This window comes from Excalfactoria chinensis, chromosome 2 (assembly GCF_039878825.1).
Source record: "Excalfactoria chinensis isolate bCotChi1 chromosome 2, bCotChi1.hap2, whole genome shotgun sequence".
NCBI lineage: Eukaryota > Metazoa > Chordata > Aves > Galliformes > Phasianidae > Excalfactoria > Excalfactoria chinensis.
Window position 1 is genome coordinate 32369814 of NC_092826.1, and position 24833 is coordinate 32394646.

The 24833-nt window shown below is 44.0% G+C and overlaps 2 protein-coding genes across 4 annotated transcripts in view; one reads left to right on the plus strand and one right to left on the minus strand.

The window, feature by feature from the left end:
• The window catches only part of ARFGEF1 (ARF guanine nucleotide exchange factor 1), a 76758-nt gene extending 65264 nt beyond the window's left edge, over positions 1–11494 (plus strand). Inside the window, exons 29-39 of the mRNA XM_072328434.1 lie at positions 2–132; positions 1422–1551; positions 2406–2541; positions 2629–2767; positions 6063–6132; positions 6811–6940; positions 7548–7687; positions 8054–8222; positions 8807–8945; positions 9464–9581; positions 10309–11494. Of these exons, the coding sequence (XP_072184535.1) occupies positions 2–132; positions 1422–1551; positions 2406–2541; positions 2629–2767; positions 6063–6132; positions 6811–6940; positions 7548–7687; positions 8054–8222; positions 8807–8945; positions 9464–9581; positions 10309–10473 (1467 nt within the window). The 3' untranslated portion in view covers positions 10474–11494. The remainder of the gene's footprint in view (position 1; positions 133–1421; positions 1552–2405; positions 2542–2628; positions 2768–6062; positions 6133–6810; positions 6941–7547; positions 7688–8053; positions 8223–8806; positions 8946–9463; positions 9582–10308) is intronic.
• A 243-nt stretch (positions 11495–11737) lies between these two features.
• CSPP1 (centrosome and spindle pole associated protein 1) overlaps positions 11738–24833 on the minus strand; it is a 46034-nt gene continuing 32938 nt past the window's right edge. For all 3 annotated transcript variants that reach the window (XM_072328436.1, XM_072328437.1, XM_072328435.1), the window contains 8 exons: positions 24696–24816; positions 23785–23930; positions 22892–23032; positions 21605–21651; positions 20296–20359; positions 18548–18657; positions 14583–14733; positions 11738–13395 (listed from right to left, as the gene is read on the minus strand). In XM_072328436.1, coding sequence (XP_072184537.1) covers positions 13169–13395; positions 14583–14733; positions 18548–18657; positions 20296–20359; positions 21605–21651; positions 22892–23032; positions 23785–23930; positions 24696–24816 — 1007 coding nt within the window. In that variant the 3' untranslated portion in view covers positions 11738–13168. The remainder of the gene's footprint in view (positions 13396–14582; positions 14734–18547; positions 18658–20295; positions 20360–21604; positions 21652–22891; positions 23033–23784; positions 23931–24695; positions 24817–24833) is intronic.

Consider the following 24833-nt stretch of genomic DNA (forward strand, 5'->3'; position numbering starts at 1 on the left):
GGCCTTCAAGGAATATACCAGTGATGATATGAATGTAGCTCCTGAAGACAGAGTGTGGGTGAGAGGATGGTTCCCAATTCTGTTTGAGTTATCCTGTATCATCAATAGATGCAAATTAGATGTAAGAACCAGGTAACAATCAGTATTTGTAATTCAAATTCTAGAAGGCTTACTTTACACTTTAAAAGTAGAAACAACTCTCTTAATAAATGTAACTAGCGTAAAATGACTCGTATTTAATATGTGATATCACAGTGGGAAGAGTAGACTTGTTTAAAAACACCTTTATAGTAGATGCTGGAACATAGAAATTCTGTCGTCATGTGTGAAATGTTTTATTCAAGCACATCTACAGTGCTTGTTTAGGAAGAATAACTAGAAAATCTTAAAGATTAGAAATATATATGTTATTAACAGTTGATTTACTACCAAACTCGTAAATTATTTAAAACAGCCCGACTCAACATTTGCCACTAGAGGATATGGAGACAGTTTATGCATAGAACATAGTAGTATGTAAAACTCAAATTTAACTTCACTAATATATAGCAATCAAAGACTGTTTTGATGTGGAAGGTCAGCTGTAAATTATCGGTATGCCTTTTTCTTCTTTTTACATGAGATGTTATGTTGGATTAATATCCAAATTGGTATTTTTCTAGTGGTAAAACTAACTATTCCTCTCTGTTCTTTTCTTTAGTAGATTTAAATGTAGGACGTTAGATTCTGGGACATGCTAGTTGCACATTGCATTTTATTATTTGTCGTAGTTGACCTGGGTCACCCATGTGTCACATTTCTGGTGTTATTTTGACTAAAGAAATGTAAAATGTTCCATAGGATGTCTAGATTGTGTGTTAGTGGAACCCAAAAGCTAAATTCTGTTGGAGTCTTCTTTGGTTTAGATAGTACTTGTGATTCCAATCCTGGCTGCACTCATGCGTTTTCTGTGTCATACTTTGACGATTTACAAGCTCTTCTTACACAAAGGTGTATTAATTGGTTGAGCATGGCAGAAGCAGTTAAAAAAGCAAAGTTGTACTCCACTCTCACATAATACCTGCTACTTTTCCTTGAATATGTTTTTCCTTCCCCCTTACAAGATACATTTGATTGGAGTTCTAATGCTGAATACATACTTCTTACCTAGAAATACTTGTTCCTTTAGTTTTGTGGTCTTTTGTATAGTTGTAATCCTATTCAAAATGACTACTACTGTCTCACTATTCCCTGTGACTGTAAAGTATGTTTCAGACTGCTTTTAAAGTTAATTGCAGTGCATTGATGTGACTGATGTATGCATTTACCAAGTCAACATACAATGCACTTCATATTATTTGTGTGTGCTGTTGCTGACCAGATGTACCTGGTCTATTGCCTGTCTTTTTACAGCTCTTAATATTATTCTCTCTTCATTTCAGGGGCTTAACAGTAATGTTTGAGATAATGAAGACATATGGCCATACGTACGAAAAACACTGGTGGCAGGATTTATTTCGTATTGTCTTCAGGATATTTGACAACATGAAACTGCCAGAACAGCAGACTGAGGTGAAAAAAGAATTTACACTGAAAACATGTTCAGTAATAAGTCACGTGAGACATGCCTTAAAAACTGTGCTGTTGACCTGTGTTTCTGCATTCCTTACTCAATTAGAATTCTGTTGGATTTATTGTCACTCTTCCCATATTTTTAAGCCACACGTGTAAAAGGAGTAGTAGTTTACGCTACAGACAGTGGCAGGATAGTATAAAATGCAGTATATTTACAATTTTTAAGAGCACGTGATGTCAGATCTGTTGCAACAAGCTTGTAATCAGGAGCGAAGTCACAATTAGGAGAAATCAGTTCTGCTTGTTCAAAACTTTCTGATGAGTAGACGATGCAAGACAGCAGTGCTTTTGATGGACCCATTTGACCCTGCAAGCATATACTATCCAGATGAGCGAAACAGAAATTGGTAAATGATGTTTAAATTACTTGTCTTAGCAATGTCACCTGTCCAGGAAGCTTCATCTGACTATAGAAGCACAGCTCTCGCTTTCTAAATTCTTGTTATCTAGAAAATATTTGGAGACACAAAAAGCTTAGCTTGGTGTTAAACTATTGAGCTAGGGTGCATGCTGAGTTTGCTTTTCATCTCCGCAAGGACAAACACTTGGTAGTCTTACAGCCTGGTCTTGAAGGATAGCTGTCTGTTTCCATAGTTTGTTTGAAACCTGGTAATTAGCAAAGCAAAAGTTGAGGGCTGCAAGCTCAGGGAGTCTGAGGTAGAAAGAAATGACGTGTCAATGTAAAGCAATCCAGATTGAATATGTGTTTATATACCTGCAAGAAAATGTATCCTAAAAGCTTCATCTTAAACCAAGTTGTTACTTTTTTTTTTTCCTTTTAACCTTCTTAGAAAGCTGAATGGATGACGACTACTTGCAACCATGCACTTTATGCAATATGTGATGTATTCACACAGTATCTGGAAGTACTCAGTGATGTTCTCCTGGATGATATATTTGCACAGCTCTACTGGTGTGTGCAGCAAGGTAGGACTGTACCAAGTTATGTAAACCAATGCTGACATCTTACTGTGTTGAAAGCAAATAAACAAATGCCCTATTTTCCTTTTCCAGACAATGAACAACTGGCACGGTCTGGTACAAACTGTTTGGAGAATGTTGTCATCCTAAATGGAGAAAAGTTTACCCTAGAAATCTGGGATAAAACTTGCACTTGTATGCTGGACATCTTCAAAACTACAATTCCTCATGCGTAAGGGGACTGTTGATACTTCACTTCGTAACGTAGTTTAGCTGGATGGCAGTTACTGGTTTCACACTGTTAGATATCTGACAGCTGTTAGGTGCTGGATTTACTTTTATTGTGTTGCAAATTACCTGCCTATGTCTATTTTTTTCCCCGGTCTATTTTTCTTCAGAAAACACTAGATACAGTGCTGCAGTTACCTTACAGATTTAACTCTGTGCGGTTGATGGGTAGCATCCATCGTGTTTTTTTGGGTGGTTAGTTTTTTTTGAACCCAAATTTTCTTAAGAAAATTATTGTGTATACTTTGTAATGCTCCTTCCCTTTGTGGTGATGTTCTGTGTGAGCTTTCTGAGAGTGAAGCTTTAGTATTCTAAGTTAATACCTTATACATACACATCATAGAGCAGAGTAACAAGAAAACGCTTCCAGCATTAACTGAGGCTTGATTTTCTTTCTTAGTTTTTGCTCCACCACTGAGCTGAAGTGGCATCCTGGCTTGTATCAGGAATGGTGTGGTGAGCAGGACAAGGGAGGAGGTAATTCTGCCCCTGTACTCAGCACTGATGAGGCCTCACCTCAAGTACTGTATTCCCAGCACTGATGAGGTCTCACCTTGAGTACTGTGTTCATTTTTGGGCACCTCAGTACAGAAAGGACATGGAAGTGCTGGAGCAAGTTCAAACAAGGACAGCAAGGCTTGTGAAGGGCTCCTCTTAGGGCTACCTCATAGGCCCTATGAGGAGAGACTGAAGGAACTGGGGCTGTTTAGTCTGGGGAAAAGGAGGCTGAGGGGAGACGTTATTGCTCTCTTCAATACCTGGAAGGTGCTTTCAGCAAGAGCAGGGTTGGCCTCTTCTCACTGGTGACAGGATAAAGGGAAATGGCCTCAAGTTGAGCCAGGGTATGATTAGGTTGGATATAGGAAACACTTTTTCACTGAAAGGTTGTTAAGCACTGGAATAGGCTCTCCAGGAAGTTGTTTGAGTCGCCATCCCTGGATGTGTTTAAAAACTGTTTGGATGTGGTGCTCGGGGACGTGATTTTAGTGCAGGGTTGTTTCTTAGGTTAGTATGGTTACGTTGTGGTTGGACTTGATGATCTTTAAGTTCTTTTCCAACATGAGTGGTTCTGTGATTCTATGAAGCACTGCTTATTTCCAAGCCTGATCATGTTGGGTTGCTACATTATTGTTTGTTCTATGTCTGTGAGCTAGTTCTTAGCATTTGCTTCTGGGTAATTCGTAGTTCTGACCTGAAGAAACCTGTTAATCCGTATGTAACTACTTCACCTACTTGCCTACATGAGTGGGTGTGAATTATTATTAACATAAAGCTGTAAGTTGGGGGGGCCAGCAATCTGTGTGCATTTTGGGAACTGCTAATATTAAAAATTGAAACCATATCTCTGGAAACAAAAATCCAATTAAATTGCTTGCTATGTCCCGTAATTGGAAGGCAGGACATTTTCTAGCAGAACATTACCTTCTGTTTCCACATAAGATCAAAGCATATGCTTCTGGGTGCTATTACAGTTGAATAGTAGAAACTGCCTCAGAGCAATATATGGGCTATCCTAATCTTCAGATGCATTCAAAGTGCTTGTGTTGCCTATAGCGAGATGGTGGAGAAACAGACATCATTTCCTTCCACAGATTTCCATTTTTTATTTCACATTTCTCAAAATATTTCTAAAACTTCCGTTCTGTTGTCCCTTCTTTTATTGCTGGGAGCTTCCTCATTTCTGTGGGGCTAAGTAAATCACACTTGGATTTTATACACAAGTGTTCCCTTGAGCAGATGTAATCAGTCTTCTTTCCTGTGGCTTTCTTCTTTCTGAGCACTCACTGGGTGACACAAAGCTACTTAAAAACACCTTCTTGTCCTTAATGTCCTTTGCTGAAGCCTTGATAAAGCTGAATTTTTCATGCAAAGGAAAGAAAAAAAAAAAAAGGTGATAATGATACACAGATAATTATTCATGCTTTCAGTGGAAACTTTGTGCCATTTTATTTTCTATTTCTTTCTGAGCCAAATCTTGGCTTGCTGGCAGTAAGAAAGCCAGAGTGAATGCCCTCTTGTTCTGGTGAATTGGTTCCTGCACAACTTGCGATGACCTGGCTGTGCAGACTCATTCTAATGCCTCCCTTAGCAGATGGAATTTTAAGCTTAGTCTAATTTACTTTTAGCTGTCAAGACTTTAACCTGTGATCCAGAATAATCTGCTGCTTGTGTCCTGGTAGCTTTCAAGAACCAGTTCAGTTATTTCCTCTACTTCGTTGCCTCACTACATGCTTCTAGTTCTTAACTTTTCCTGTGATTAGTCTTATTTCAGTTGTATGGAGATCAGTGATGTGTCAAGTTCAGATCCTTAACACTTTTGGAAAGATCGCACTTAAATGCAGACAGAAATGTTCATCAAGGGTTGCTTGATGCAGATGGAGGCCTTACTCCATAAATGCCTCCTAAATAGTTAGAGATACTAACAATGGCCAATAGCTTTAATTTACTTTCTAGCAGTGCATGTGGTAGACCAAACAATGATTTGCCACTTAAGTTATTTAACCTGATCTCCTTCAATTCTTGTCAGGCACAGCCAGCCTCCATAAACTATAGTTGATAAAACTTTTAAGGCACTGTGCTTAAGGCACAGAGTCTTGAGGCAGCAGCACGCTATAGGAAAATAGCAGGAGAGAGATCAGAAATACTGTCAGTGTCTTGTTGCCTCCTAACAGCAATTAACTGAAGTGGACGTGTTGAATTTTAAGTGGAAATATCTACTTTTAAGTGTAAACAGAACCATAATGATGGAACATAGCCCAGACAGAGAATGGCAGAGGGTCTCCACTGCATGTTGACCTGGCCTGGGGTGGGTAAATTCAGTCCATGTTCTGAGGAAAGCTTAAAGCAGTGAGAGAGAACAAGGCTGGCTAATGGACACTGAAGTACTGATAGTCTGCCTAGAACAGAATCTCGTTGTCCATCAGAGGCAATCAGCAGAAATACAGAAGTTAAAGAAAAGAGACAACACTGAAATTTTTCAATACATATGACAGAACAAAATATATAAATTTTACTCCTTAAAAGAACAAAATGTATATATTGTACTCCTTAAAAGGGAAATGAGTTTATTAACTTACAAAGTTGTCAATGTCCACTGCTTACGTTTTGCTTCCTTGAACTTAACTTTGTAAACAAACCAAGCACCTTAGTAGAGCGGTTTGCCTGCTAGAGTATTGGTTCTGAGTGTTATTTTATGCTTACTCAGTTATGTGTTTGTTAACTGGTTTTGCCTTTTCAAGGCTGCTGACTTGGAAGCCGGCCAGTGGGAGTTTTGGCCCTGCGTCGCCCTCTGATGCAAAAGAAAAACTGGTAAGCTGCTAAATAAATACTTCAGAGGCTTGCAAGAGTTCAGTACAAATGTGTCAGGTCCAGAGGAGGACCACAAAGACCATCAGAGGGCTGGAGCACCTCCCCTGCAAAGACAGGCTGAGGGAGCTGGGCTTGTTCAGTCTGGAGAAGAGGAGGGTGCGGGGTGACCTCACTGCAGCCTTCCTAAGGGTGTAGGCTTAGCTCCTAAAAGGAGCTAACAGACAGAAGGGGAGGCAACTCTTTACAAGGGTAGGTAATGGCAGGACGAGGGGAAACGATTTTAAGTTGAGGAGGGGGAGATTTAGGTTGGATATCGAAGGGAAGTTCTTTACAGAGAGAGTGGTGAGGTGCTGGAACAGGCTGCCCAGAGAGGCTGTGGATGCCCCATCCATGCAGGTATTTAAGGCCAGGCTGGATGGGGCCCCAGGCAGCCTGGTCTAGTATTAAATGTGGAGATTGGTGGCCCTGTCTGTGGCGGGGGGATTGGAACTTGGTGATCGTTGGGGTTCCTTCCAATGCAAGGCGTTCTGTGATTCTGTGATAGTAACCTTTGGCTGACATACAAAAAGAAATATCCAAAATACTGCTCATTGACTTGCTGTGTAAGAAGCACACTGCCATTGATGATTAGCTCACAGAAGTTCTCTGGTAATAATAATATCTGGGGCTTCTTTATAGGATACAATCTCCCAGAAGTCTGTTGATATTCATGATACTATTCAACCAAGATCTTCAGATGGACGCCCACATCAACCCAGTGCAATGCCTACGGGAAGTGAAGAAGTGAGCAAAGCCAGATCAACAGCAAGTGCGTGTTTTTGAGTGGTTTGGTATCCTGTATCAGCTGGGTCATGCCTAGAAGGTGATGTCTTTAGTTGTAGCTCCGACTGTAGTTTAAGAAACATCACATGGAAAAAAATGGCCTGGATTATATTTTTGTCTCCACGCCATAGGACAGATCTGAAGAGCGTATATCAAACCTTCAAGATACTTAGGTGAAGTTTTGCAGTGTTGCCTAAAATGCTCTTGTCTTGTGGTATGAGTGCCCCAAGTACAAGGCAAGCATCTGTGATACCAGCGTTACCTTTTGCCTTCTCTGCCTGTGGGCGATCTCCCAGCTGCTGCTGCTGTGTGCCATTGCACTGCTGCTAAAACAAGGCTGCTAATTGGGGTGATTTGATGCCGGCTGTTTGTCCAGCACATGGCGGTTGACTTAGGAAGAGTTAGAAAATAAGCCTTCCTGGTTAAAGTGGTCATCAGCCCTGCTTTTAGGACAGTGAATTAGATGGGCGGATTCCAGAGTTGGTTTACGTGCTTGAAGTTGAGCTGTTGTAGGAACAAAGGGAAGAAGAGCTTTAAAGAAGTAAGATAATACCGTAGTGTTGTAAGCTAAGCACCAATTTCTTTTCTGAAAGAATTTCCAGAGCAGAAGTTATTTGCTGCCCTTCTGATCAAGTGTGTTGTACAACTGGAACTCATTCAGACTATCGACAACATCGTGTTCTTCCCTGCGACCAGCAAAAAAGAGGATGCAGAGAATTTAGCGGCAGCACAAGTAAGTGAAATGTTCAGGTGCGTTCCCTCTTCAGCAGCTTCTTCTCAAGAGGATGAAGTTTCATGAGCTCCTGGAACATGGAATTTACAGCTTTCAGAAGTGCTGGAGAACGTGCAGCAGGCTGTTGGGATCTTGTACAGCTTGTATACAATTGGGTTTGCTGTGCTTCTGTGATACGCGGTGGAGATGAGAATGTTTATTGTTCAGAGATCTCTCCAACCTGGGGTACAGGCGTGATTTGTCTTACAGTTTTAATTATAAGTACAGGCAGAGATGAGAACACGGTAGGATTGCAGTGTCACGGGAGCTTAATGAAGGCAGCTGTCGATTCTGACCTGAAATGTTCCTCTTTGTTTCCCCAAAAAGAGAGATGCGGTAGATTTTGATGTCCACGTGGATACACAGGATCAAGGGATGTATCGTTTCCTGACATCACAGCAGCTTTTCAAGCTCCTGGATTGCCTGCTAGAATCTCACAGGTTTGCTAAGGCGTTCAATTCCAACAACGAACAAAGAACCGCTCTCTGGAAAGCGGGTGAGTCAGTCAGTCTCTATGGAGAGAGATTCTTCAAGAACGTGCTGCTGGGCTTTGAATTGATGGGGGAAAAAAGGGCTAAAAATACAGTGGTGCTGTAATTCTATAACCTTAGACACCCCAAAGTGGTGCAGGCCCCAGCTATAAGGGTGCAAATGCCTTTTGAATTTCCGAAGATGTAATGGGCTGCGTTTGGGTGTGCACAAGGGCCAAGTTAAATGCTGGCTGTAGGTGCGAGTCCTGCAGCTGGAAACTGCAGGTACAAAACAGCATTAGGAGGGTTGTGGGGCTAACAAGTCTCTTCTTGAAATACGTGGTGTTTCCCAGAACAGGTTGAAAATAGAATCTCTATACCGGAGCAGCTCAGTCTATTCCTTACACTGAAATTAGCATTATTAATCTATAAATACATAATATGCATTATAAAATAAGCACTTATAAATATATATATGTATTATTGCTGTTCGTATGTATTATATGTTATATGTTAATGAATGTTAACTCTCCGTTATGCAGGGCACACTCAGGAGAGGCATGAAAGTGGAACACACAAAACCCTAAATGAATTCTTTGAATTTCTTTAGGTTTTAAAGGCAAATCCAAGCCCAATCTTCTGAAACAGGAGACGAGCAGCCTTGCCTGTGGGTTACGTATTCTGTTCCGCATGTACATGGATGAGAGCCGAACCAGCGCGTGGGAAGAAGTCCAGCAAAGGCTGCTAAAGTAAGGGCCATGTAGCAGAACCTGTTGCTGTTATCTCTGTTAAGGAGTGTTTGGTTTGGGTTTGTTTCTTTATTTGCACGTTGTTTTTTCATTGTTGAATATTAATTACAATCCACTCAGATTCACCTGAACGTTCTTACTTTACAAAGTCCTTCAAGCCAGAGTTGGAACAACAGAGGGCTTCAAACCGTGCTGGAGAAAGAATGGAAGTATTTTAAGGTTTGATAGACCAAGGACCAAATATGAAGAGCTCTGTTCTTGCATCAGCACGAGATTGTCTCCGTTGTGTCATTTAGTCTTGCATTCCAACACCCCTCAGAGAGCACTTGGTACCATTTATGTAGGATGCGCAAACACTGCTATTACAGTTCATAATCCTGTTCAATACTGAGGTTTCCCATAGTGGTGGGGTTCTTTGCTGGGTCTCTGTGCTGGTGTAGCTGATTACAAAGCCAAAGGCCGTCTTGCAGAGGAGCTCAAAATACGATGTGAGTTACTGGTTTGTCTTTTCTTTCCAGTGTCTGCAGCGAGGCTCTGAGTTACTTTCTCACTCTCACATCCGAAAGCCATCGGGAGGCCTGGACTAATCTGCTGCTCTTATTTTTGACTAAAGTCCTGAAGATAAGTGATGAAAGGGTAAGTAATGGGAACTGCTTGAAATGCTGCATTAAATATCATTGCAGACCAGCAGCTCTTTGCACGCAGCCACGCACTTCACTTCAGAGGTTCCTGCTGCTCTGTAGGGTTGTGTGTGGTGGAAATCTGTGTTGCAGCTGCACTCAGTGTGCTTAACCAATGACTGCAGTGCAGAATGGGAGTACAGTGACTGCTGAACTGTCTGAGGATGTTTTAAAGATGCTAAAATCGTTTAGAAATGTGTTTTAGGTTGCTTTTATGCCTCTCTTGCTGAGGTGAAGGGTTAGTGGCTGGTACTGCCTGGAAATAACTCCTGGTTTTGGTTTCCACGTTGCACATGAATCGCCTTGACCTTTTCCAAAGCAGTTCTGGATTAAATAAATCTGTATTTAGATCTCCCTCCATTTCTAGTAGAACTTGGCTGCAATGTTAAGTGAGGGAGGCCAGCCACTACCTCGGACCTAACGGATAAGGGCAAAATTCCTCCTATTGAGGTGTAAGAGTTAGAGATCTGCGTGCAGCCAGTGAGGATCTGTCAGAAGGCTTGACAGCTGCCTTAGCCTTACCCCAGCACTGCAGGCTTCTGTTACGGTGATGCTTCAGCTTGTCACTGTGTGGATTTCTCACCTTGACTTAGGAGAGCATTTGAAATCCTTCACTTGCAGGTTCTCTGAGGTTGCCGATGCCTTATGGAATAACCTGCTCTGTTTGTTTGTTTTCTCCTCAGTTCAAGGCTCACGCCTCTTTCTACTACCCTCTCTTGTGTGAAATCATGCAGTTCGACCTTATCCCTGAACTCCGAGCTGTTCTGCGAAGGTTCTTCCTGCGGATCGGCGTGGTTTTTCAGATATCCCAACCAGCAGAGCACGAGTCTGCAATAGGCAAGCAGTAGCATGTAGTGACTGGGGATTGCTCCCTTCAAAGTGTAACCTCCTCAGCTAAATAAAAGGACCAGGGAGCGGAGCCGTTCTGTCTGGGCATCCATAGAAATGGTTTCTTTGTACGGCAGCGTGTATCTAAGGATGAATGGTACAGATGCTTACACCTGTAATTAAGGCTTGCAACACTCCAGTCCCTTTATTTCCTGATGGGTTGTCTGTGGGTTTCTCTGCCCTGGCTGGTGCTGAGCACAGAGCCAGTTTAGCACAGTCCCTCCCGTCAGCGTGGGCTGCGCCATCCTTTCCCGTCCCAGGCAGCAGTAGAGCAACAGATGTTTGTGGCGGGTGTGAAAGGAGAACGTAGCCAAAGAACTCCGTATTGTAAAGGCTTGAGCTTCTGCGAGAAGTACAACTCAGGAGAGCTGTATTTGGAAGGATCAGATGTTTATAGTGAAAAGGAGATTATCGCTCATGGGAAAGGTTCTTTAGTGACCACGGCTGATATTATTCTAAGATTTTTTTGCACACTCAGGCTGACTGAGACGTCGGTAATCATCCTTCTGTGAAAATGTACAGAGATGCAGGTCTGTAATATAAACTCTTTAACACTATACAGTTCTTCCTGAATCGTTTTCTTTCTGTGGTTTTGAGTTGTTGGAAACCCAGCGCACTCAGTTGTTCACCAAATGCACTACAGGTTTGGGGCCGTTGCGAGGGGGGCTGTGGTTTCTTTCTCCGGTTTCGTTGTAGCCCAGCAGTTAGTGTTGCTGACTTTGGTGGAGAGCAGAGGTTAGAAGTACCACGACTGACATAAACTACCTGTAATATACTTGTCTTAGGGCTTCTCAGTATAACGAGCCATCAAAACGACGATCCTTCAAGGACTGGAACTCGAATCACCGCAAACAAGTCTAGGTTGTGTCTGCTGTCACCTGTTTTTTCGTTTGATGTAGATTTCACTCTGATGTACAGAATTTAACGTGGAATATATTCGAGTAACAAATCGGGCATGGCTTGGGGATGGTTCAGTTTATTGGAGATGTATTCATACTGTGAATTGTGCTCTGATGGTTAAAAGACGAGATTGTCAAAGCATTCTGTATTACAATGGATGTAGAAATTTTTTTCAGATGGACAAAATGTATATGGTACAGATATGTAAAGTTTTCTATGTAAAAAAAATTCTGTACAACTTTCTGTACAATATTTGGTTCTCATCTGGCATACTCTAATCGGGTTATAGGTCAATAAAGTTTTTGAACTCTTTCATCAGTGCAATCAAAACCAGCCTAAGCCACGGCACTTGTTTTATACCTTCCTTTGCCAAGGCTCCACTGCTTGGAACTGAGGGAGAGGAACAGAGCGGGCAGCAGCAGGGCTCCGGAGAAGCCACTGAAGGGAATTAAAGGGCCTGATCCACTCATGATGTGAACTGGGGTGTAGCAAAAAGAGCATTGTCTACTGCTCCGTTAGCCTGGTTCATGTCTACACACCTGTGTGCCATCCACTACTCAGTGCCCATGAGTGCCGTTCATGCAGGGGTGACTGGTAAACCCTTTCTGCTTCCCTATCTTAGTAGTGATTTTTCACTGTGATCTTTTTGTGCCCTTCCTCACTTTATTGCTCGAGTGGGGAAGGCTGAGTAGCTGCTCAGCATTGGTTCACTGGCAGCAGAGCTCCTGCATTGTGCCATTTCTCCTACGCTGAGCTCCAGGTCTCGCTGTGCTCCAGCCCTGCTTTCAGCACGGTGCTTGCTGCAGGCTGCCCGCAGCTGCAGGGAGGGCTGGGAACGCTGCTTCACTGGTGCAGAGTTGGAGGGCTGTGGCCGGTAGCTGCCCTTACTTGGCAGATAAGACAGGCATGATTTTAAATGAAAAAATAATAACAAGAACAGCTGGGCTGGGGAAGGACCAAGAGGGCTGTGAATAATTGCATGGTGGATTCCAGAGGGGGGGTGCTGAAAGCTGTGGATGCTGCAGGAGAGCAGAGCTGCTGCTCAGCCCACGGCTCCAGGGGTTTCTCCTGCTTTGAAGAGGGCCTGGTCAGCCCCTGCTTCCTTCATGCGAAGGGAAGGGACAGCAACTGCAACACCGCTGCTGATTTTAGTACCAAAATAATTTATTGTGACCTCTGAAATCAGAAACATAAATATACAGCACACTATCTGCATCTCCAACACAAACCAGGTTAGGAAGGTAAGATAGATACAATGCTAACAGACGTTCTCCTGTCTAACAACTCACCTCCCCGGCACCACAGCACGCATTGAGCACTGAGAAGGGGAAGTGCCCCCTCCATGCTGTTCACTCTTGGTTAAAGCTCAAACTGCGCCTCCCTGCCGTGTCGCTGTTTGCAAACAAACACTCCTGGAGTTTTGCTCTGAACAAAGGTAAAACCTAACTCTGATTGAATATCGAATTCACACACAGCCCGTTCCCAGCAGATCTGCCTCTGAGGCTGAAACCAGCTTGTATTAAAAAGTGCAAGAAACACCAAAGTACATGGCAGAGCAGAGCCCTGCTACGAGGGTCCGCACTGCACTGCAGCTTCCATTTCTTCATTATTGCTACTTGAAATGAGACATAGAGCTCCACGCTATTCACACTGAGTACAGCTATCCCTAGGAGAGACCCTAAAAGTGCAGTAGTGCCGAACAGGACGTTCCCTTCCCTTGCTGCAAGGCACACGTGGGTTCCACGCAGGCTGTGCTCAGCCGTGTGCGGTGGAGAGGCCCTGCCAGCCCAGTGGCAGAGCACCATCAGGGGGCAGCTTTGCTGAGCTCTGCTGCTCAGTCAGGAACCTGCGGAGCGTCGCTGCCGTTCCCGGGCGCAGCCAGGGCTCTGTGGCGATGGAGTCAGCAGAACTGGGCGGCCGGCTGCCTTTGGATGGGGGGGGCTTCAGCAGGTCATCTGCTTCTCCTAGGGCAACGTCCGCACCTGGGGGAGAAGAGCAACACGCTGAATCACAGTCATAGAACGGCCTGGGATGAAAAGGACCACAATGATCATCCAGTTTCAACCCCCCTGCTGTGTGCAGGGTCACCACCCACCAGACCGGGCTGCCCAGAGCCACATCCAGCCTGGCCTTGAATGTCTCCAGGGATGGGGCATCCACAACCTCCTTGGGCAACCTGTTCCTGTGTGTCACCACCCTCTGAGTGAAAAACTTCCTCCTGAAGAGACCATATCATCCCTATGCTAAACATGCTGATTTGTCTGGAGTAAACGGAAGCAAAAGTAACAAAGGAGTGGTTTTGACCCATTTCAGATGTTAGCCCAGTTCATACCCACTGCAGGTAGATCCCCATAGGCTTTCCATGCCCACAGCCTCTCCTGTGCCACACCAACACAGGGCTGATGTAGGCAGACTCCAGCGTGCCCTCCTGGCTGCTTACACTGCCCCAGGCCTCCTGGCACCGAGGCACATGACACGTGCCAGCACACACACATGGAGAAGAATGAAGCCATCAAGTGACAGCATTACAGCTATGCACACCCAGTGAGACAGTCTGTTCACAGCCCCTGTTCTTATTTACCTCTTCCAGCAGCGGGAAGTACGAATGGTTACAAAGAAGAGGCGACAGAAAATGAGGGCAAAGAGCGAAAGAATGCCTCCAGAGATCATGGAGTCCAGCCCCCTGCCCAAGCAGGCTCCCTACACCACGTCACACAGGTAGGCATCCAGGCAGGTCTTGATTATCTCCAGTGAAGGAGACTCCACAACCCCCTGTGCAGCCTGTTCCAGTGCTCCATGACCCTCACCATAAAGAAGTTCTTGCACTCATTCATGCAGAACTTGCTATGCTCCAGTTTCTGGCCGTTTCCCCTTGTCCTGTCTGCACACACTGCTGAAAAGAGCCTGGCCTCGCAGTGGTACGGACAGGACAGGTACCAGCACATGGTGAGGAAGCGCTTAGAGCACCTGGTCCCACTGTACTCTTCTAATCTACAACACGCTGTTGAAGCTTGTTGGAAGCCTCCTGCAACAGCTAGTGACCTCAGTAAGTAATTCCTATTGGAGCCAGCCGCTCTCTGCTCAGCTACAGGCAGTGTACAAACTCTTGTTCCTTTAGCTACTGTACTTTCCTAGAGATGATGCAGTACAGCCGAACACACGAGCATACCTAAGTGAGCAGGTCTGTGCTGGAGCTCGGTCAGCCTGCGCACTCGTTCTTCGTTTTTGCCTTTCATCTGATCAACATCCAGGCTGAAGTCGGAGTGCAAAGAAACGCTGTCAGGCTGCAGCAGCGGTGTCTGGGCTGGTGGGACATCTCCCTGCAGAAAACGCAAACACACACGAATCCTACAGTTACGTGACCGCCCTGCTTTGCCTGGGACAGAGTTAATTTCCTTCACAGCTGTTGATGTGGGGCCGTGTTTCAGATTCAGGAGGAAAATAACGTTGATAGCACACCGATGTTTTAGTTATTGCAGAGCAGCACTTACACCAAGTCAAGGACTCTTCAGCTTCTCACACCGCCCTGCCAGCAAGGAGCTGGAGGTGCAGCAGCTGCTGGGAGGGGACAGAAGCAGGACAGCTGACCTGACTGGCCAGAAGGCCCGGAGTGCTATCTCACATGGCAAAATACAGGCAGCGGCAGAACCGGAGGAGTTGGTGGAGGGGCTGCTGCTGCTCGGGGACTGTCTGGGTCCAGCTGGCTGCTGGTGAGCCATTGCGTCGTGCATCGCTTTCTATTCCTTCTTCTCTTCCTTTTGCTTATTCTCCTTCTTATTGAGCTGTCCTTACCTCGACCCACGAGTTCTCACACCTTCACCTTTACCAATTCTCTCCCTCAGCTCCTCCGGAGGAGTGTGACAACAACTGTGTGGTGCTGAGCTGCTGCTGCATTACACCACTGCAATCCTTCTGGTGCTCACTGCGGGGCCGGCAGGGCTGAGATAACAACAGATCTGACCACAGCGTGTTAGAGAGAACACATCTGTTTATATATTTGTTTGTAATTCTTACGTTATTATAACAGCTACTGGCCACAATGTTCGTTTGTTGGCTCACAGAGTTGTTCTGGTTCCTCTCAGAGCTGCTCCGGTTGCTCTCAGAGCTGCTTTGGTTGCTTTCAGGGCTGCTCTGGCTGCTTTCAGGGCTGCTCTGGCTGCCCTCAAAGCTGTTTGGTGTAATCCCTTTCTTGCTGTACTTGCTCCCCGTCTTGCTGTTTATCAGTGCAGAGGGCTGGTTAGAGGCCGCTTTGGGTTTTCTCACTCTGCTGTACTACATAACACACACGATGTGATAAAAGCACCAGCTGTGTGCATAACCTACAGCTGCACTCGGCGCTGCTGCCATCCCTGTACTTTGGAAACCATCCCTTTGAAACTATTAGCAATTACACGCTTTACCTTTTCCTCTCTGAGTCAACCCCACTTCTCCAGGTCAGTCAGCAGAATGCTTGAGAACTGTGTACACCCTTGGGATACTCAAACCAGCACGTTGTTATTGCTGTGTCTCCTGAGCGCTTTTCAGGTTTCATCCTAAGGTTAAACAACTATTTGAGACCACCAGCACCCAGAGCTCTGCCCCAGTGTGGGACAGCTGTGAGGGCGCGGGCAGGCAGCTCCAACGCATTGAAACTTCACCCCGAGCAAGTGCAGAGCCCTGAAACAGTGATAAAATGACTGCAAAAGTTATACCATCGCCTGGCAGTTCCAAAGAGACACAAATCACTGCAGCATGCTGCATGCACTGCAGCCTACCTAGCCTCATTTGACCCCATTCAGCACCTTCAGGAGGAAGAGATGGTCTCTGGATCTGACAGCAACAGACCCACAACAGACACTGTGGATATCCAACCCCTGCAACAGACGCTGTGGCTGAGCCCTCACGGGTATCAGTCCCCCCGCCAGCCAAGAATAAGCAATAGAAGCAGAAGTCAGCTCACTCAGTAAGGGAAGAAGCAGCTTCTCCTCAACAGGGAGCAGGAGGAAGCATCAGAAGAAGCAGACTGCTGCAGAGCCGTCGTAAGAACAGGAGGCGGATACAACAGAACTCATTAACGAGTCAGAAACCACCTGATCCCTGTCCCTGGGTCAGCTGAGACACATGCTGAGATGGCAGGGCAAACCCATCTGGGTCACTGCAGTGCGGCACGATATTGCTGCCCAGGTAGAAAATGTGGTTGTAAGAGTACATCACTGAAGAACACCAGAACAACCAGCAGGTGGATCGGGCTGCTAGGACTGAAGTGATTCAGGTAGATCTGCACTGGCAACGTAAAGGTGAATTATTTCTAGCTCGATGGGCCATGACAGCTCAGGCCATAAAGCAAGAGGTGCAACGTACAGATGGGATAAGGGATCAAGGGGAGGACTTGACCATGGACAGTGTTGCACGGGTTATCCATGGATGTGAAACAAGCTGTAATTAAGCAAGCCAAACAAGTAAAGCCTCTTTGTATGGAGGGCAATGGCTGAAATATAAATTACAGGGAGGCCTGGCAGGCGGATTCTATCTCTGTCTCACTCACAATAATGGCAAGTGCCATTACAATGCTGGAAGCAAACACTGGATAGCAGGAAACATACCCCATGTCCCACACCACCACCTGAGCCTTAAAAAGCAAGTCTTGTGGTGACAAGGCACCCCAGAAAGAACTGAGTCAGACAATGGGACTCAATTCCAACCTCATAAACACCTGGGCCAAAGAGCACAGCACTGAGTACATCACATCATCACATCCCCTGCTACACACCAGCCTCTGGGAAAATGGAATGATACAATGGACTGTTACAAACCACATTGAGCGCAATGGGTGCTGGGACATTCGAACACTGGGCACATATCTAACGAAAGTCACCTGGTTAGCCAACACTCAGGGATCTGCCCTTGCTCTGCCCAGTCAAAACTCTTATGCTATGTATGAGGAAGTAAAGTCCCTGTAATGCCCTGCATAGGGCAACACAGCCTTGGTTATTCCTGCCCCAAGCAAAGCGAAACCCATCCGTGGAGCTGCTTTCACTCAAGGACATGGGTGCACCTGGGGGGTAATGCATAAAGATGGGGAAGTCTGCTGTGTACCTCCAGGTGATTTGATTTTGTTGAGAACAGCCAATAATTTGTGTCCAGTTCTGAGCTTCTTCATTCAAGGAGGCCAAGCTCTTCCTGGTGGTGTGTAGTGATACGATGATGGAACTCGGACTGGCTTCAGCGTGCAACAATTCAACACCACACACCATCTCTCCAGCCCTGAACAACCGTTACAACAGACGGAGCTCAAAGTCACAGACTAATGGACATTTAAAGAGATAACCCACAGCAAAAGAGCAATGAGATCTCTATGTGTGTATCAAAGGATGGGAAGGGTGGTGGTGAGGATGTATTGAAAAGAGTAAGACCTGATCATGACTGACTTAGATGGTGTGGAATAAGGGGTAGTTATTGCACTGGTTTGGGCTAGAATAGAGTTAATTTTCTTCATTTTAGCTAGAATGGGGCTCTGTTTTGGATTTGGGAAGAAAATGTTGACAGCCCACTGAGCTTTTAGTTATAGCTGAGCAGTGCTTGTGCCGAAGCAAGTACTGTTCTGCTTTTCACACTGCCCACACCAGCTGGGATTGGGCAGGGAGCTGTGAGTGGAGAGAACCAGGACAGCTGACCCAGAGCAACAAAACAGAGATCGTACAGCACATGATGTCATGCTGAGCAATAAAACGGGGAGCTGGCCAGAGGGCTGCCGTTCCTCAAGGAACAGGAGGGCATCAGTTGGCCAGCAGTGATCAGTTGTTGTGTGTCACTTCTTGTGTTGGTTTGGGTTTGTGGGTTGGTTTTTTTTTGTACTTTTCTTCATTTTTTTTTTCTTCTTTCTTATTAAACTGCCCTTATCTCAACCCAGGAGTTCTCGTACTTCTTCCAATTCTCTCCTTAACCCACCTGGTGGGAGTGAGCAAACAGCCGTATCGTGCTCAGCTGCTTGCCAGGTTAAACAACAGCAGCATACTATTAAGAAGGGCAACTAGCCATCCATGTACACCCTCTGTATCCATATCATCCAGCCTCTAAGGAACCACTAGCACTGTCCAACAATGATAGATTTGCAGCCTATCTTCATATTTAAGTCAATCTGGTTGCCATACTTACAGTGCGCTCCAGTGCTTTCTTCCTCATTCGTCTCCTCTCCCTTGCAGTAGGTAGAAGCTGTGATGACAGGTCAACTTCTTCTAAGGCAGAAAACGTTTCTCCATTAGCACCTGCAAAAGAAGGGATACAGTTCATAGAGGCCAGCCTGCTAAAGCCTGAACTTACTGAGGCTTATTAAATGTAAGTGTGCAGCATTTGGCTCAGGTAGCCTCACAGCTCCATGTCACTGGGGGCAGAAAAGCACCTGCAAGGCTGCAACACAGCCATGGCTGCCCTCCTCCTTACACCTCTCTGCAGGCACCCAACCTGGCTGATATTACGGGCAGGCTATTTGGCCAGATTCTACACTGATGCACTCACATCATCTAAGAGCACTGAGCTCCGTGGATTTCCTAATCTGAAGAACATATGGCTATAGAGAGCACCAAAGGCACTGAAAAAGGCTGATAGCAATACCCTGTGCCCTTCCTAATGCCAGGTTCACCAGGACCCAGATGGTAACAGAGAAAGGCTGAATATATTGCAAAGGAAAAAAAAAATAAACAAGAGTTTTTAAGCAAAGCCAGACATTATTATAATCAGGATATGGAAAAAATACTGAGTTCCATTCAAAACCACTGCATCTTCCCCATAGCAGAGAATAAAAACCTTGTACGATTACTTCCCATAGATGATCAAGAGAATTTCAAGGCACTGTAATGCTTACTGATGGAAAATTAACACTTAGGGACCTGTGCTGGTTGTTTTTCGGTTTTGTTTCATTTCTGGGGCTTCCTTTGAAATAAAAATAAATGAATAAAGCTCCCCAACAAGGTAACATCCCAGAGAGAGCATTACACAGAGTGATGCCTTCTCACTAGAAGACGTAGAGCAGCATAAGGCTGTTAGCAGAGTTGTTGATTTTAGGTGCGATCCACATAAGTTCACCGCAGCACAGCTCCATAAACATCCGCATTTGTACTGATGGCATCCTGGCTTGTATCAAGAATGGTGTGGTGAGCAGGACTAGGGAAGTCATCCTGCCCCTGTACTCAGCATTGGTGAGGCCTCACCTCGAGTACTGTGTCCAGTTTTGGGCACCTCAGCACAAGAAGGACATGGAGGTACTGGAGCAGGTCCAGAGAAGGGCAACGAGGCTCGTTAAGGGCTTGGAGAATCAGCCCTACGAGGAGAGGCTAAGGAAGCTGGGGCTGTTTAGTCTGAGGAAGAGGAGGCTGAGGGGAGACCTTATTGCCGTCTTCCAGTACCTGAAAGGTTCTTACAGTGAGAGTGGGGCAGGTCTCTTCTCACTAGTGACTTGTGACAGGACGAGGGGAAATGGCCTCAAGTTGCGCCAGGGCAAGTTTAGGTTGGATATTAGAAGGAACTTCTTTACAGAAAGGGTGGTTAGGTACTGGAATGGGCTCCCCAAGGAGGTGGTTGAATCGCCATCCCTGGATGTGTTTAAGAGCCGTTTGGATGTGGTACTCAGGGATATGATTTAGCAGAGGTTTGTTGTTGTGGTATTGTTTTGTGGTTGTTTTTTAAGAGATAGGCTACTGGTTAGGCTGCAGTTGGACTTGATGATCTTCAAGGTCTTTTCCAACCTGAGTAATTCTATGATTCTATGATTTACTTCAGCCCTTTACAAATATCACAGTTGCTACACAGCCAGGGCAACTTTTAAAGCAGCAAAATAACCTTCTTAGAAAAGCATCACTGCGCTAAACAGAATGTCTGTGCACCCCCGTGTGCTTAAAGAAACTCACCAAGGAAAGCGCTATCAGATTCCAACAGGGAATTTTTCAAGGATTCCTGGGAGTCGTTCCTGAACTGCAAAGGTGAAGCAGAAGGTATTCAAAGTCAGGCACCCCAAGATCTACTACCTAATTATAAATAACATACATTTAACATTTGCTGAAGCTCCGCAAAGGAAACAGCAGCTATGCAGTGTTTTGTACGATTCTCTACTTTATAGCTGTAAAAAAGTGTATCTTTTTAACTGGTTCATGTTCTCCTTAAGCATTAGTTTTTGGACTTCTCTGTTGTGATGCCACTTGCTGCACGTGGCAGTGGTTGTGGCAGTCTGTGTAAGCCAGGCACGTCCATCAAGGGGTGCATCCCAGCCACCACCTGAGCTTTACAACAGAGGACACAGCCAGCAGCAGGCCTGCACCCAAGGATTGCCCAAAGCTCTGCTCAAAGGACGGAGGACTCCTCATGTTTCACTTATCCCACCACATGCAATCTTTGGTATTAAAGCACTAAACATCTTCTTAATAATAATAAGCATTAAGATTATTGCTTACAGTTCACTGCATAGTTGCAGCCATTTGCTGCAGAAATTTAACTAGAAAATCATTACAAAAATCAAAGTAATGGAAACCATCAGGGGAAACAGAACAAGGGGAAACAAACTTTCTACTGCAAACCATTGCTCTGGAGAAGAATTTCAGGTATTAGTTTACAACTCCAACATGCATTAAGGTGAATTACATTTTCCATTTGCTCAGTAACATTTCGTTTCTGTGTGAAGTTATAGTGTTATCCTTGAGGCTAATGGCTGCTCCTTGCAGTCTTCCACCTTGTACGGGCCCACACTCCCACAAAGCACCACTGAAGCCTGCTGCTCTGCAGCTGGGTTAGTGAAAAAAAACTCAATTCTGATAGCACTTCGTTTTGCTCTATTTACACCTGAAAATAAACCTCTCCTTCGAGACAGTGCACATCACTCAAGCCGTGTGAATTCAGAGCTGCTGCTGCTGGCTCGGCTGCTTCCTCTAATTCACACTCCCAGCAGCAACCTAACATCGTATGAATATAAAGTAAGTATAAATGAATATTAAAAAAGGAAGCTAAGGAATCAAACCGTCTCTGTGTACAAAGATAAACTACTTCCATGTCAAGTTTAAGAACCTGTTAATCATTCTATTAACGAGCAATAGCATTAAAGCAGCTCGCTGTCTCGAGTGTAATTTTTCCTCCAAATGCTCTACAAGCCACGGAACTTCAGTATTTCTCGTGCTTGAAAAAGGCTCGGTAATATAAATATATCTTTTTAATCTATTTTGTTCTTACCAGTCCCATGGTTTGTAGGTTGTAGCCAGAAGGAGAATCATCTTCATCTAGGAGAACCACATCGAGAAAGAACAAAATAATAACAACGGCATAAGAAAAGAGTTATTAACACTATGACACGAAGTGCTGACAAAACTTCTGCTACTGCACGGTAAAGAAAAACCACTGTCCATTCCTACAGGGGGATTGAGAGAGAGGAAAGGCTGCTTGAGGACCCTCCGTAAACATCAGTGGAAAGTTATGTTAGAAATCAGCTCCTTGTGTGCCAGCAGGAAATGTCTGCTGCTCAGTTTGCCCCCACGTAAGACTGCATTATCCACGTAGCATTAGCTTACATCTAATACAACTGCTTGGCCTTAAAATGAAAAAAGGCAAGTTTGCTTTCTAGCCAGAGGAGGCTGCTCCCCAGACAACATTAAATCAGAACCTTCTCAGCCTGCCTGTTAATACTCCAATGGGAACAAAACCAAAACGAGAAACACACAGTTCTCTGCTGAAACTACTGACTTCTTTTGCATCACTTCAGTGCATCCCAGAAAGGGAAAGGCTGAACGCAACCCTCCATGCCCAGTTTTGACATTATGTGATATTTAAGACCTTGTAATCAACCCTGAAGATGTTACAGAGATGCTGATTTATAACCGCAACATTATATTATTCATAAGCAATACTGCCCGTATTGCTTGAACACCAAAACATCCACCCATTCTACAATTGCTAGCAAGTAGAAACACCTTACAAGTGGTTTCTAAAGCATCGAGGACACAGGTTTCTAAATCTGTGAAACACTCAAACCATGTCTACAAACATGAAAGAAATTTAGTACTAAGAGATAAAAGCAGAAGATACATTGGCTGCACTAGAACTGATACAGCTTCAAAATCAACTCCTCCAGTAGGAACTAAAAAAGTGCCACAAGGGACTTAACCTGCTAACAACTCCATCATGGATCAGCTGAAGATTTTGACAGCTCTGATTTTCTTTAACAAAAAGTAAGCAACCTAATTTTCTCTTGCACTGCTCTGAAGCAAGCGTGAAGCAGTAATTAAATTACTTCCAGAGAAAGAAGTTAGAAATAGTCACTGATTTTAAAGTCATTCGATACTTCCATGCTTTAGAATGTGACAGAATCTCAGTGTTCTGGCATGCTTTACACTTCTGTACTGTAGTGCTGACAGGGAACATCAAGGTAAAAATCAGAGCTGCCATTTCTTTTTATACAAACCTTCATCAAATATAAAAGCAATAAACAATTGCTGAAATTATCTTGGTCCATTCATTCCTTACCTTCTGCTTCTCTCCTCATTCTCATCCTGTCGAGTTTCTTCTGCTGCTCTCTCAACAGAGCCTGCTGTTGAATCTCTAGAGTCTGGTTGTCTTTTGGAGGATCAGGATACATTTGCCTTAAGCCCACACGTGTTTCAGAATCTAGAACAAAGATAGGAAATAAGAATTTTACTTCAAACCAATGTTTCTGAAAAAGAAAGCAGTTACACATTCACATAAGAAACATTAAAAAGAATGGTAACAATGCCATGCTATTCCCCAGGCTGTTATGTAGCACACTCTTCTATGAGAGGCATAAGAGATGCAGGATGATACACCTGACTTTAAAGAGCCTGCACTCCTGTTTAACTTCAAAATGAGATCTCCAGCTAGAAGACCCTTACAGAGACAAGCAGTACTTTCTTCCTCCAAAATCTAAAGGCATTTAGGGGGTGTCTATAAATCTAATTAGAAATTCTATGAGATCAGCTCAAATCATAGAACTAAACAATTTATCAAATTAAAATCTTTCAAGGTATCCTTTGAATCCACATTCAACAGCTGACAATCATTTTGGAAAAAGAAAAAACATTTCTCCATCAAAATTATATGTTTTCTTTAAAAGACCACATCACATTTGGCAAGGTTGCCCATAAGGTATGTGCCAGGTAGTTGCACACTTGTTCTGGTAGTGGTGCAGTATCTATGTAACAACCAATTGTAGGCACTTGGAGAAACACTCACACTAAGTGGCATAAGGCATTCAAAATGCTGTCCACAGAGCATATGGTGTACAGGCAATAGCTGTGAAGAGGCCACTGTTTTTTTGTCTTTAAATCCTGAGTAACGTGGAAGATGGAGGAAAAGAACAGACGTTCCACAGACTTTCATCCTCAGCAACAAGATCCACCTACCTTTGTATTTAAGTTCATTAAAATCCCAGATGTTCTGTATATTGACAGGATCTTGTGCATCCTTTGATGAAGGTCGCCTCACCGGAGCCTGCAGACGAAGCCTGGCCATCTCAAATATGTCCTTTGGATTCTTCTCTCTCCTCCCACTTGAAAAGCGTGTAAAACAAGCAAAATATCATTTAAAACTGCAATATTCATGAGTCACATGAAAGCATAGTTTAATTATAACAAAGCTCACATCTTTTAAATAAGTAATTGCTCAGAAAGTAAAGCTTCTAATAAGTTTGAAAATAATGACTCTGCATACTATGCAATGAGAAGAGAGGATCTAATTGAGATTAAGAAAAAAAAGATCCTCTTACTTTGAGAAACAGAACTAAGAGTCCTGATCTGATGAGCCTTTTTCCAGCTAGCGGGTACAGTCACCTCGTACATTTTGGAAGCAAACCACAAAGTTTTAAATAAAACAGATGCTACAGTCTCCAGACACAACTCATAGCCTTGGAAGGAAGGCACTGAGATAAAACGTAGACATCGGTTTTAGACCAATAGACCAAATATTCTAACTTCCAATGTTATCAACACACCCATTCTTAGACTAAAATTTAGAAAGATTCTTGGCAGAAACAACTACACACAGCAGAAAAATGATATATATATATATATACACATATATATATATACACGTATATATGTGTGTGTATGTATGTATATATATGTATATATATGTGTGTGTGTGTGTATATATGTATATATGTGTGTGTATATATATATGTGTGTATATATATATACACACACATAAGTTTAATCTCCATGTTAATACATAAATATTAGCCAACTAACACTACTGATACGTAGCTCCAAGTTCCTGTACAAAAGCTAACTTCTAAAAACAAAGATGACTTTCTTACCGTGTAATGGGTCCATCATCATCACTAGCCACATTTAGCAACTGTTCCTGCAGTCGCCTCTCTTCGCTACGAAGCTGTTTCCTCATCTCTGATAATTCATTTATCACATTCTTTCTTTCCTCTGTAATTTAACACCAA